Below are 12,194 nucleotides of genomic sequence, written 5' to 3'. Positions count from 1 at the left end.
TTATAAAAACCCACCAATTTCTGGTATTTTGCATCAGCACCCCTTTGGCTGACTAATACAACCACTTATCCCATAAGGGTAATATCTAGACTATATAAAGAAATCCTACAACTCACAACTCAACATAAGGAGACAAACAGCTCAATTTTAAAAATCGGCAAAAGACTTGAATAGACATTTCTCCAAAGAAGATACACAAATGACTAAAAAGCACATGAAATGATGCTCAACATCACTAGCTATTAGGGAAATGCAAATCAAAACCACAGTGAGATATGATTTCACACCCACTAGAATGGTACCATTAAAAAGCAGAAAGCTACAACATTGGAGAGGATGTGGAGAAATAGGAACACTCATTCACTACTGGTGAGAATGTGAAATGGTACAGCCACTGTGGAAGGAAGTTTGGCAATTCTTCAGGGACCTAAATATAGAATCACCATATGACCTGGCAATCTCACCGCTAGGTATATACCAAGAAGAATTGAAAATAGAGACTCAAACAGATATTTGCAAACTGATGTTCATAGCAGCATTAATCACAGTTGCCAAAAGATGGAAGCAGTCCAAGTATCCATCAACTGGTGAATGGATAAATAAAATATGGTATATACATATGATGGAATATTATTCATCTACAAAAAGCAATGAAGTCCTGATGCATGTGACAACATGGATGAACTTTGAAGACATTATGCTGAGTGAAATAAGCCAGGCACATTGTATGATCTCACTGACACAAGCTAATTATAATAAGCAAACTCAGAGTCAGAATCCAGAATATAGATTATCATGATATAGATTGGGGGTAGAGGAAGGGGAGCTGATGCTTAATTTGCACAGAATTTCTATTTAGGTTGATTGTAAAGGTTTGGAAATGGTTGGTGGTGATATAGCACATTATCGCAAGTGTAATTAACAGCGCTGAATTAAGTATGTAACTGTAGTTGAAAGGGGAAGTTTTGGGTCACTAGAGTGAAAGTTAGAAGATAAAACATGGGCCTATGTAACACAGCGAACCCTCTTGTGGACGATGGACTAGGGTTAAGTATAAGAATGTTCTTTAATGAATTACAACAAATATATGACACTAATACAAGGTTTTAATAATAGGATGGAAATGGAGGAAAATACACCTAATGTAAACTATGTATTATAATTAATAGTACTATTTATAATATTCTTTCATCAACTGTAACAAAGGTACCACACTACTGCAAAGTGTCAACAACAGGGGAGTACATAGGAATCTTGTAATTTTTACATGACCTTTCTGTAAACCTACAGCTTCTCTAAGTAAAATAATAATGATAATGATAATAATAATAATAATAATAATAATAAAGAGCCAAATAAAAATTTACAGGGAAGAAAGGAGAAGCAATGGCAACATTTGCTTATCAGCACTGGTAAGTAATTGGAAGACAATTCTGGATAAGACAAATTGTTGGTGATTGGATTATACTGTTTTCTTTTCTCTAGTTCTCTAAGGTTATTATGATTCACTTATTGTTTCTTTGTTACTATTCAGTTTAGGTGATGTTTTTATGAGCTCCACCATTCACCAGACAGTCTGGACAAATATCTGGTGAACCTTAGTACCTTGTTACCCTTTGGCCATTAGTAAATGTATAGGTGACTGTTACTGAGTTACACCTTCATCACTGGTTCAATCAGCTCAGGTCAGCCTAGGAGGCCATTTGAATAGATACTTATTTGGGGGGGAGGGGGAGTGACATCTGAAGTCACTAAACAATATTATCTTCCTTCTTTCCCCCCTGTCTTCTACTCCTTCCCCTCCCAGTGAGACAAAGGCCTTCACTTGTTTAGGGAGGTATTTAATTATTTGCCTCAGAGAGGGTAGGGCACAAAAGATCTCAGAAACAACAAATTAATCAATTGTGTTATTAAACAGATTTTTAAAACTCATTAAGAGATGTGAGATTGTGAAAGACTGACTCTTTTGATGTTCAAAAGCTGAGTTTATTGAAGGAGAGAAAGAGGATTTTGTTGTTGAAGTTGTTCTGTTTTAGATCCAGAAGCTTGGCACCAGAGAACAAAAGCCAAAGACCTAAATACGTAAGGACTTACATTTATTCTGGCATCATGGATAAGAGTGAAGAGAAGAGCTAAGCTCCTTACAAAGAGGCCTGGGAGCCAGTGAGGGGAGTGCTACAGTGAGAAGATAAACATCTTGAGGAAAAGATGAGTGCATCCCTGGGAGAAGGGGACCCTTCATATAGGGATCCTGCGGCTGTGGGCAAAGCTGACAGGAAGGCCAGAGGCCTTTCCTGAGGCAACCAGAAGAGCAAAACTCAGTAACCAGTGAGTAAAAAAGTGAATCTATATAAGGTAGACACCTCTCCAACACCCAGAACCATCTCCGGTGACCCTTAGCAAAATACCATGGTCTCCAGAACCTCTGTTACACAAAGGATAAGATAGCTTGCACAATGTATGCAAATCAGGTTTACCTGCAATAGTTAGTTATATTTGAAATAACAGGAGTTGAGTGCCGAGAACTGGGCCAGGCACCTGAAAAGGATTTCACAGTCATTCACTGATTCTTTGCTGCTTATATCTAATTCACTAGAGTCAACTTTACCTCACTTTTCAAAATAAACACATCTTAGAATTTGGGTATTCTTTTACAGTTAGCTAATTTTTACCTGTTCAAGTCACAAGATTTGAGCACTAAATAGTTTCAAATGAAGTCTTTCTAGAAAAGGACAATCTCCAGTGGCCTTATGTTTTCTTACTAAATTTTTTTTTTTTTTCATTTTGAATACTCCTTTATTTAAATAAATGTTTTTTTTTCAATTCAAAATTAATAAATGATTAAGAATGGTGGAAGAAGATTAGCTTTCCAAATTATAATATATAACTTTTCTATTTTAATGACAATTCAGAAGGGCTTACTAAACTAAAATAATTCCCAAATTAATTCAGAAATTTTGGGGAAAAGGAAATCATAACATTGTAGACTTTGATGATTCTATGACTCAAAATTCTTGCATATTTCTTTCCCACTGGAGTTTTGGACCCTAGTTCCTAGTTTTTGGAGATCCCAAAGTGATTCATTTGAAAGGATCAATTACTAAATTTTTTATACAGGGTTTTCCAATTTAGGAAATCAGAGATACTAATGAAATGTGCATAAGTTTTTTTCATATAGGTATAAAAGCATAGTCATGTATTCAATTAAGTTCCTATATTTGGGAGACATGGTAAGAGCAAAAAGCATCATTATCTTTTTGGTGAATTCTATTAATGGAGAACAAAACATTCCATACCCCACACCCAGCCGTGGACTGCTTCCCTATGTACTCATTGAAACAGGCTGCTAAAGCCTGCACAATTTAAACCATCTGGAAAGTCTTTCTTCAGTTTCACACTCAATGGAGTTTTAATTTAAAAAGGAAATTTTAAAAAACTTAAATAAAACATACTACTGATCCATATAATAAAATAAGGAATTTTAATAATAGAGTATATTATTAATAATCACCAGAGAGTACTTAAAAAACACCAATATGAGAATTAAATTGTTCCATAGGCACAATTCTAGGATCAGTTGGGTTTTATCCTTTACACAATAAACTCATAATTATCTAATATTTAATCAAATTACTTGTATGGGTGAGGGCTGAGGAATGAGAGGGTATGATACCAGTAATAGCATAAGATTGTCAAGAAGAGCAACAGATCATAGAGACCAATGGCTGTTGGTTCTGATGACCACAAGGAGAGGGAGACAAGTAATTTTGGGTCAAATGAGGAATGAAAACTGAGGAAGAATGGGAAAATGGTAAAGAGAAAGGAAAGATAAAGACAGGACCACTGAAGCCAAAAGAGAAAGAAAAAATAGGTGAAGTTGTGGGGTGTGGGTGTTTGGCTGGGTGGCCGACTGAGGAGAGAAGGGAAATAGACTCAGGAAATCATGTGGGGATCCCTATACTTCCTTCCATTGCTACAGTGCTTTGTCATTCTCACAACAACTCTTTAAGACAAGCAGAGGAGTTGTAACTGTCCCATTTGTTAGATGAGTTAACTGAGGGTCAGAGAAGTCATGGAAGCAAGCACACACAATGCTGGAATTGGGAACAAAAGGGGGAGAGCAAAGAATCTGAGATTAGTACTCTGGGAGGAAGGATGTCTTTTCCTCCTTACAGATTATTTTATGAACCATCTCAGCTTCTGGTTTCAAAATACTTGCAATGAAAAGCAAAGGTGGAATCTGTGACTCTGCACATGCACATAAAAGAGAAAAAGTTATACCTACACCACTTCAAAAAGTTCAGAATAAGATAAATCTGCCTTAAGAATATGGCCTTATTGGTCAGCCTGACAAGTTCTGGGAAGCAGTGGAAATTTCTTTGCATGTTCCAAGGTAAAGTGTGTAGATTTTATTTGTAAGAGTGCTTATTCAAGACAAGATTACCAGGTACCTTTTTGTCTCCATTCTCATTGAAGAGGCAAACAATTTTTATGCAGGCCCATCTCATTGCATATGCTATGTGGGTTGCTTTTAGGGATGTGCTGGTGTTTTAAAGTTCCCTGGGGCCATTAGAAAGTTAGATGTTTCTGATGAAAAGCAGTAAGCGGACCATGAAGTTGCAAGGAAAAAAGTGGATATGTCAGAAAGAGAACAGCATTAACATTTTTCACTTTCCAAGCAATGCTACTGAAAATGGTTAATTTGGTCAAATTCTTGCCTAACATTCTTACCATGCACAAATAAGTCCAGCACTACTAATTTGAAGGTGAATTTAAGAGACAAAAATATTATATATGTAACTATTTCCAGTTCAGTTATAATGAAATTCCTTGGTAATGCAAGTCCTATTCAATATGGCAAAGTTATTTCATTTATTGACAACTTTATTTTTTTTTTTTAAACTGTCTTTTTAACTTTTTTAATTTTTAATTTTGAAATAATTTTAGACTTACAGAGGAGCTGCAAAGACAGTAGAGTATTCGCTCATACCTTTCATCCAAATTTTTTTTTTTAATTTTTTTATTTTTTATTGACTTTGTAATAATATTACATTAAAAATATATATGTGAGGTCCCATTCAACCCCACCCCCCCACCCCCCCTCTCCCCCCCCCAACAACACTCGTTCCCATCATCATGACACATCCATTGGATTTGGTAAGTACATCTTTGGGCACCTCTGCACCTCATATACATTGGTTCACATCATGGCCCATACTCTCCTCTATTCCATCATGTAGGCCCTGTGAGGATTTACAATGTCCGGTGATTACCTCTGAAGCACCATCCAGGGCAGCTCCATGTCCCGAAGACGCCTCCACCTCTCATCTCTTCCTGCCTTTCCCCATACCCTTTGTCCATTATGTCCACTTTTCCCAATCCAATGCCACCTCTTCTATGTGGACACTGGAGTGGTTGTGTCCATTGCACCTTTATGTATTGACAACTTTATAAGCCTCCTTCATGCAGCTGCACAAGGGCCCATTACCTAGTACACATGCTGTATAAAGAGAAGAATATCTAAGTTTTTGATAATCAACCATACCACCCTTGACATACATTTGGCCCATATATTGGAACCAACTTTCTCCCAGCATGTAATAGAATGTTAAAAAGGAGGATACCTTGAGTATTTGAATACTTCCCGTCATTTTTTTCAGTATGGTGATTGTGCAAGCATATCAGCAGTGCTTCCTAGAAGCACAGTGGTGACCACAAGAAGATCTTGCTCTCAAAAACTTGCTTTAACTCCCTGGCATCAGCATTGTCCTCAAGTATTGTCTGAGAGAAGCGGAGCAGGGTGTTGTGGAAGCAGAAAGATTCATTGATCATGTATTGAAGGCCAGGACTCGGGGATATTTTTGAGAAGGAAGAAGATTTATTATGACTGGCCAGGCTCGGAGACTCCTATCCAAAATCCAAGCTCTGAATAGGATTTTTGTACAGAGGATGTAGGAGTGGGGAGTCAAATGGTGCTGTTATGCAAAAAGACTTTCTTTCTTTGTTTCTTAGAGTTTTAGGTGTTTGTTTGAGTACCAGGTAAGCTTAAATTAACACGTATCCCCCACATTCCAGGTAAGCTTGAATTAACACATTAACCTGCATCCTCCCTGAATATTCAAAGCCTATAGAGCCTATATCACTTAATTGGCTTTCCAAGAACTAGGCAGACTGGAGTGGTTGGCATGGTTACGAGAGGCAGAGCTGCAGGTCTTATTGTTTGCATGCACACATGGCTTATGCTAAAATCTTAAGCTTAGCAAGCTTACACACACAACCCAAGTTATTCATGAAGAAACACACAGCCCCCCACATAGCCCATAGGAAGGGCACGATGATAATTCCGCCAAATCCATTCTCTTTCTCTTCCTCTCTCCCACCTTCCCTTCTTCCCCCTCCCTCTCTCTTTATTAACTCTCTCCACCTCTTTCAATGCCAGCTTTAAGGAAAAGCACAGAACTTTTTGAAAAGAATTTAAACTAATTACTAGGAATACCTATAGGAAATTGGTGACAGCACATTTCTAATTTTACTATTAAAGTCCATGGTTTAACTTAGGGGACACTGCTTATGTACTGTTTTTATTCTGTTACCATATATGTAATCTAATATTTCTCCTTTTAATCACACTCATATATATATATGAATGAGTGAAATATATTTCAGTGCTGTTAATTGCATTTACAATGGTGTGCTATCATCATCACCATTCATTACCAAAGCATTTCCATCATTTCATATAGGAACCCTGTACATTTTAAGCCTTAATTTTCCATTCCCTATCCCCATTCTGTCCCCTGGTAACCTATATTCTAGATTCTGACTTTATGAGTTTGCTTACTCTAATTGTTACAAATCGGTGCATTCATACAATATTTGTCCTTTTGTTTCTGGCTTATTTCACTCAACATGATGTCTTCAAATTTCATCCATGTTGTCACATGTATCAGAACTCCATTACTTTTTATAGGTGAATAATATCCCATTATATTGTATTTTATGTATCCATTTATCAGTTAATGGACACTTGGGTTGTTTCCATCTTTTGGCAACTGTGAATAATGCCACTATAAACATTGATGTGGTGCATCTCACCCTGCAGCATTCCTGCACCCATGTCTGGGGTTGCATACTGTTTTTCTTGTTTCTTACTAAACTCTTTACTCCCTTGCCTACCCTAAAAATAAAACAAACAAAAGAAAAAACATTGATGTGCAAATATCTATTTGAGCCCCTGCTTTCAACTCTTTTGGGTATGTACCTAGTAGTGGGATTGACAGGTCACATGGTAGTTCTTTACTTAGCTTCCTGAGGAACCACCAAAATGTCTTCCCTAGCCATTGACCATTTTACATTGCCACCAGCAATGAATGAGTGCTCCTATTTAAAGGCATCCTCTCAGACGTGTTATTTTCCATTTTGTTAATAGCAAGCATTCTAGTGGGTGTGAAATAGTATCTCCGTGTGGTTTTGATTTGCACTTCCCTCATAGCGAATGCCGTTGGGCATCTTTTCAAGGGCTTTCTGGCCATTTGTATATCTTCTTTAGAGAGATGTCTGTTCAAGTCTTTTACCCATTTTAAAAATTGATTTGTTTGTCTTCTTGTTGTTAAGCTGAAGTGTTTCTGTATATATATATACTGGATGTTAATCCTTTATTGGATATGTGGTTTCCAAATATTTTCTCCCATTGTGTAGGTTGTCTTTTTACTTTAATGATAAAGTCCTTTGAGAAACAAAAGTTTTAAATTTCAGTGAGGTCCTGTTTATCTATTTTTTTTCTTTTATTTCTACTAGTCTGCTTTTCTAGAAGTTGAGCCTGGAATTAATTTCATATGAAAATTAATTTCAGTCTTCTTCAAGTGGTCCCAGGCTGAACATCATGACAGAGACCAGTTCAGCCCAGGACCACTCAAAGAATACAGTTGAATCCATTGTGGGCTTATGAAGATAGACACTTGTTTAAATAACCAAAAGAGGGGATCTTAGAGTGTGAAGGACAGTGATTTTCTATTGACAGGAACCTTGAAATAGGGTCTCAGATGTTTTAAATGATGATATAACTCTGCAGTATAACCAAATATCTAGGGAAGAACTTGGGGTCAGCTTATTTCCAATAGAATCTAATCAATCCACCCAAAGAAGTGACACACATTTTGGGCTAGATTTAAATAAATTCTGGAATGAATACTTAGGGGAAACATAATTCTTGCCACTGGACTTAGATTTCTGTAGGATTTTGGTGAATTTTTGCTCATTAATGTACTGGATACATTAAAGCAAACATTGTACTCCCAAATTCATATGCTACCAATAGTTAATTTATCTCCTTTGAATCAAATGTGCACTTAGTTATATGACTCTAATAGTCTTTTCTTTTTAAAAAAAGAACCTGTTTGCTAATTTTTCTTACCCCTCAGAGGACTCTCATTTCTACTTGAATTCAACTCTAAATTGTCCAGACATAGGCAGCTTAATCCTAAAGCTTAATCCCATTACTTTCTGAAATTCTTGTTGGTGACATCAAAATAACTTAGAAAGAAAAGTAGCTTTTGTGAAAAATTTAATGAAGAGGCAACATATCTTTATCCTTTAAGTAAGAGTCTGTATTTATCTGAAGACCCATATTGTAAAATCACAGGGAAGGGATAGTTAAAAACTTGCCTGAATTTAATTTTTTCAAATTTGCATATCTGCCCCCAACCACCATCCCAAGCTCTGATTAAATCTGCCTTCCTAGTCTGATATATGAGAACGTCATCATATATATATTTCTCAATCGATAGGTCTTTTCCTGTACACATTTTCTTTCCCTAACTTCCAATGATTTTCCCCTCCACTTATATTTAAAGTATGGTTTTACAGATAACTAAAAAGCCACTTGCTATCTTTAGAGATGCTATCGTGCAGCTTTTCTTTTTGCTTCACATGATAAAACAAATGAGGAACTTTGATTGTGTGATAACAACTATAAAGAAAATAATCTATTTAATTCTCCTGGGTTTTAGGGAACAGACATTTTCTCTGTGTGTGGGGGTGGGTGGAGGCAGGGGCAGGGAACTTCGTAAAGAGAACACTCAGATAGATATAAAAAGATAAAAATAACCTTGGTGTGAAATTGTAATATCCTTCTTATTCTTTCAGTCAAATTGGAATTAAAAATCTCAATGTAGTCTGCGTGGTCTAGGGAATTAATGATGCTAAACAGTGAGACACCGTTGTGCCAACTAGAAAGAGGGCAAAGCCACTGTCTTCTCTGACTACAGGTCATGTTTGATCTTGAAGTGTGCAAATGGATATTTATGATTGGATCACCTGATGATCACGATGTGACTAAATTTGTGTCCATATAATGTACTCTACTACATAAATTTATAAAACGTTCCATTCATAGCTGTTTTTGCATAACAGATTCACATTTATTCCAACCATTTCATAGAAACTTTTTTTTTCCATTTAAAATTAAGTCTAAGGACTGGGGAACAATAAAGAAAAGGTTTAAAACCTTGCAAATATGCCTCCCTTTCTTTTTGTTCCTTCTCTGCTGTATTGATTACAATGTAGAAATAAGCCTTTAGAGACATGAATGATGTGGATATTGTATGAGTTTATATGTTCTTTGCATGTTCTAATTTTTTTTTTGGTTGCAATTAGTACTAGGTTATATATGCCTCAAAAGGCAGGGGTCTGGAAGTACTGATTCATTTTCAACTCTTGCCTGCACACTTTTAGAGAGTAGCATTCTTTTTTTCTTTTCTTTTTTTTTTTCTCACTCACCTAATAATAGCCTATGAGCTCGCTTTTTCTGCTCGGCACTTAACTCTGGTGTCAGGCTAAGTTAAGACTCACACAGGTCTCAATATTCAATACTTCACATTTTATCACATTATCTTTACTGGTTGCAGTTCATGGATCCCCTGAAAATAGTTTAACAGCATTTTCTTGCTCTCTCCAAAATTAAGGCCTCATTTACTCATTGCTTCATTGTCAGTTCTCCTCCCTCAGAAATAACCTCTTAACTTATTATTATCATGTCCCAGTAGAAATCAGGGTTTAAATAGGGAAAGCTCACATAGAATCTCAGATCGCTGTCTTATCTCTGTCTTCCAACCTGCACTTGATTTGACGTTAGAAGGAGGAGCTGGGTCCTTTTACTGACTTAAAAGTGTGATGAATATCTCAAACCCTTATTTTATTTACTTTTTCTAATAAAGCGGTGGTATTAAAACTTGTTTTTCCATGTAGAGTTTTGCATACGACTTTCAACAGATAATAGCCAGTAGCACATCCCAAGTTGTTTGCTAGGCTACCTGGGGTAGTTTAATCCAGTGGTGGCAAGAGAGCAGCAAGGGCCCCTAACTAACCTTGTTCTGAACCAGCTGTTATCTGGACAATGCTCTCACTCAAATTCTTTCACTTCATTTAAAATTGCCTTTCATAAATATCAATATCCTTCAGCTGTCTTAATATCCCTGTAAGTTCCTATTAACTCCAAATCCATAGAACAGTGGCTCTCAAAGTGTGGTCCTGGGGCCAGCAGCATCAGCAGCATCTGGGAACCCACTAGAAATGAAAATTCCAGGGTTCCACCCCAGGGTCCTGAATCAGAAATGCCAGGGTTAGTGACTGTAATTTGTGTTTGAACTTCACTGCCTTCCATGTTTGAGAACCACTGTTAGGTTTCATGCTTCTTATTATCCACATAGACTGGTATCTATGCTCAAAATTTCAATTATTCATCCCATCCTGTATTCACAGGTGAGCAAAAAACACTGTTGTAGGTCATTGAGGTTTTGTCGTGGTTGTTATGAAGAATTATTGTGGTAAGAGCTAACTGATACATACCCTGAACTAAAGAAATCTAAACTTCTAGCCTCATCTGGCCCAGCCTTCTCCAAACTTGGCCCAAACATCTGCTTCTTACAGCTCTCAGCTTACGGGATGTGATCTCACCTTACACACTACAGTTACAGGTGATTTTTGCAATTGCTTTCTGAGAACTTCCTGAGACTAAATGCTTTCCTTACAGAGTTAGATGTTAGCTGATTGACATCCTAAAGAATGGGGCTGCTTGAAACTCACGAAAGATGTGAAACCAATGCATCTAAGTCAATGTTATTTTGACATTTTCAGTAATCTGAAAATACCAGAACATAATTCATGAAGAAGCAACACAGACCGAGCACCATGGACCAGGAAACTTCTTTACCTAAGTTTATATAAAATGAAATGTTCCAGCCTTTTCACGAAGATGGCGCCGAAAGCGAAGAAGGAAGCGCCTGCCCCTCCCAAAACGGAAGCCAAAGCAAAAGCTTTGAAAGCCAAGAAGGCAGTACTGAAAGGCGTCCACAGCCACAAAAAAAAGAAGATCCGCACATCACCCATCTTCCGGCGGCCTAAGACGCTGTGTCTCAGGAGACAGCCCAAATATCCTCAGAAAAGCACCCCCAGGAGAAACAAGCTTGACCACTATGCCATCATCAAGTTCCCCCTGACCACTGAGTCAGCCATGAAGAAGATTGAAGACAACAACACACTTGTGTTCATTGTGGATGTCAAGGCCAACAAGCACCAGATCAAGCAAGCTGTGAAGAAGCTCCATGACACTGATGTGGCCAAGGTCAACACCCTGATCAGGCCTGATAGAGAGAAGAAGGCATATGTTCGACTGGCTCCTGACTATGATGCTTTGGATATTGCCAACAAAATTGGGATCATCTAAACTGAGTCCAGCTGGCTAATTCTAAATATATTAAGTTTTGTGACCATAACAAAAAATTTTAAAAAAAGAGAAATGTTCCATCTTATACAGATTCCCTGGCCTATCATTTTGGTGAGAGGCAAAATGGGATTTGGCTGTAATTCTTTAGCTAACTTTAAAGATATATGATAGTTTTTAAATTCAGTCATCTTTGACTTAGCTTTCTTCCATTCGACTTTTATTTCTTGGTCTTCTTACAGTCAAAGCTACTGAACTGAAATCTGTCTTCTTTTTGAATAATACTTTTCAAATTATAATAATGACAGATTTTCAATAGTACTTTATGAAGCAGACAGAAATGCATTTTATCCAGCTTTCACCTCACATTCAGAGAGATGTCTATTTTCTAATTAAACTCTACATTTATCTTTTCTACAATTGACAGAGCTCATCATTACAGATTGAATATTTATTATGAAATTGTATCAATTTC

General features: G+C 37.0%; 1 protein-coding gene across 1 annotated transcript; it reads left to right on the top strand.

Annotated features, from left to right (window-relative positions):
* The first annotated feature begins 11,246 nt into the window (after positions 1-11,246).
* On the top strand, positions 11,247-11,768 carry LOC101434751 (large ribosomal subunit protein uL23-like). The gene has a single exon (XM_058290952.2). It carries the CDS (start codon positions 11,252-11,254, stop codon positions 11,720-11,722), a length of 471 nt encoding a protein of 156 aa, XP_058146935.1. The 5' UTR covers positions 11,247-11,251; the 3' UTR covers positions 11,723-11,768.
* Positions 11,769-12,194: the final 426 nt, after the last annotated feature.

Source organism: Dasypus novemcinctus, chromosome X (genome assembly GCF_030445035.2).
Source record: "Dasypus novemcinctus isolate mDasNov1 chromosome X, mDasNov1.1.hap2, whole genome shotgun sequence".
NCBI classification, from domain to species: domain Eukaryota; kingdom Metazoa; phylum Chordata; class Mammalia; order Cingulata; family Dasypodidae; genus Dasypus; species Dasypus novemcinctus.
The sequence above is the reverse complement of the archived record's forward strand: the minus strand, read 5'-3'. Positions and strand labels throughout refer to the sequence as shown.

Coding starts and splice junctions, on each gene's coding strand:
- LOC101434751 (XM_058290952.2), top strand. CDS start 11,252: ATGGCGCCGAAAGCGAAGAAGGAAGCGCCTGCCCCTCCCAAAACGGAA.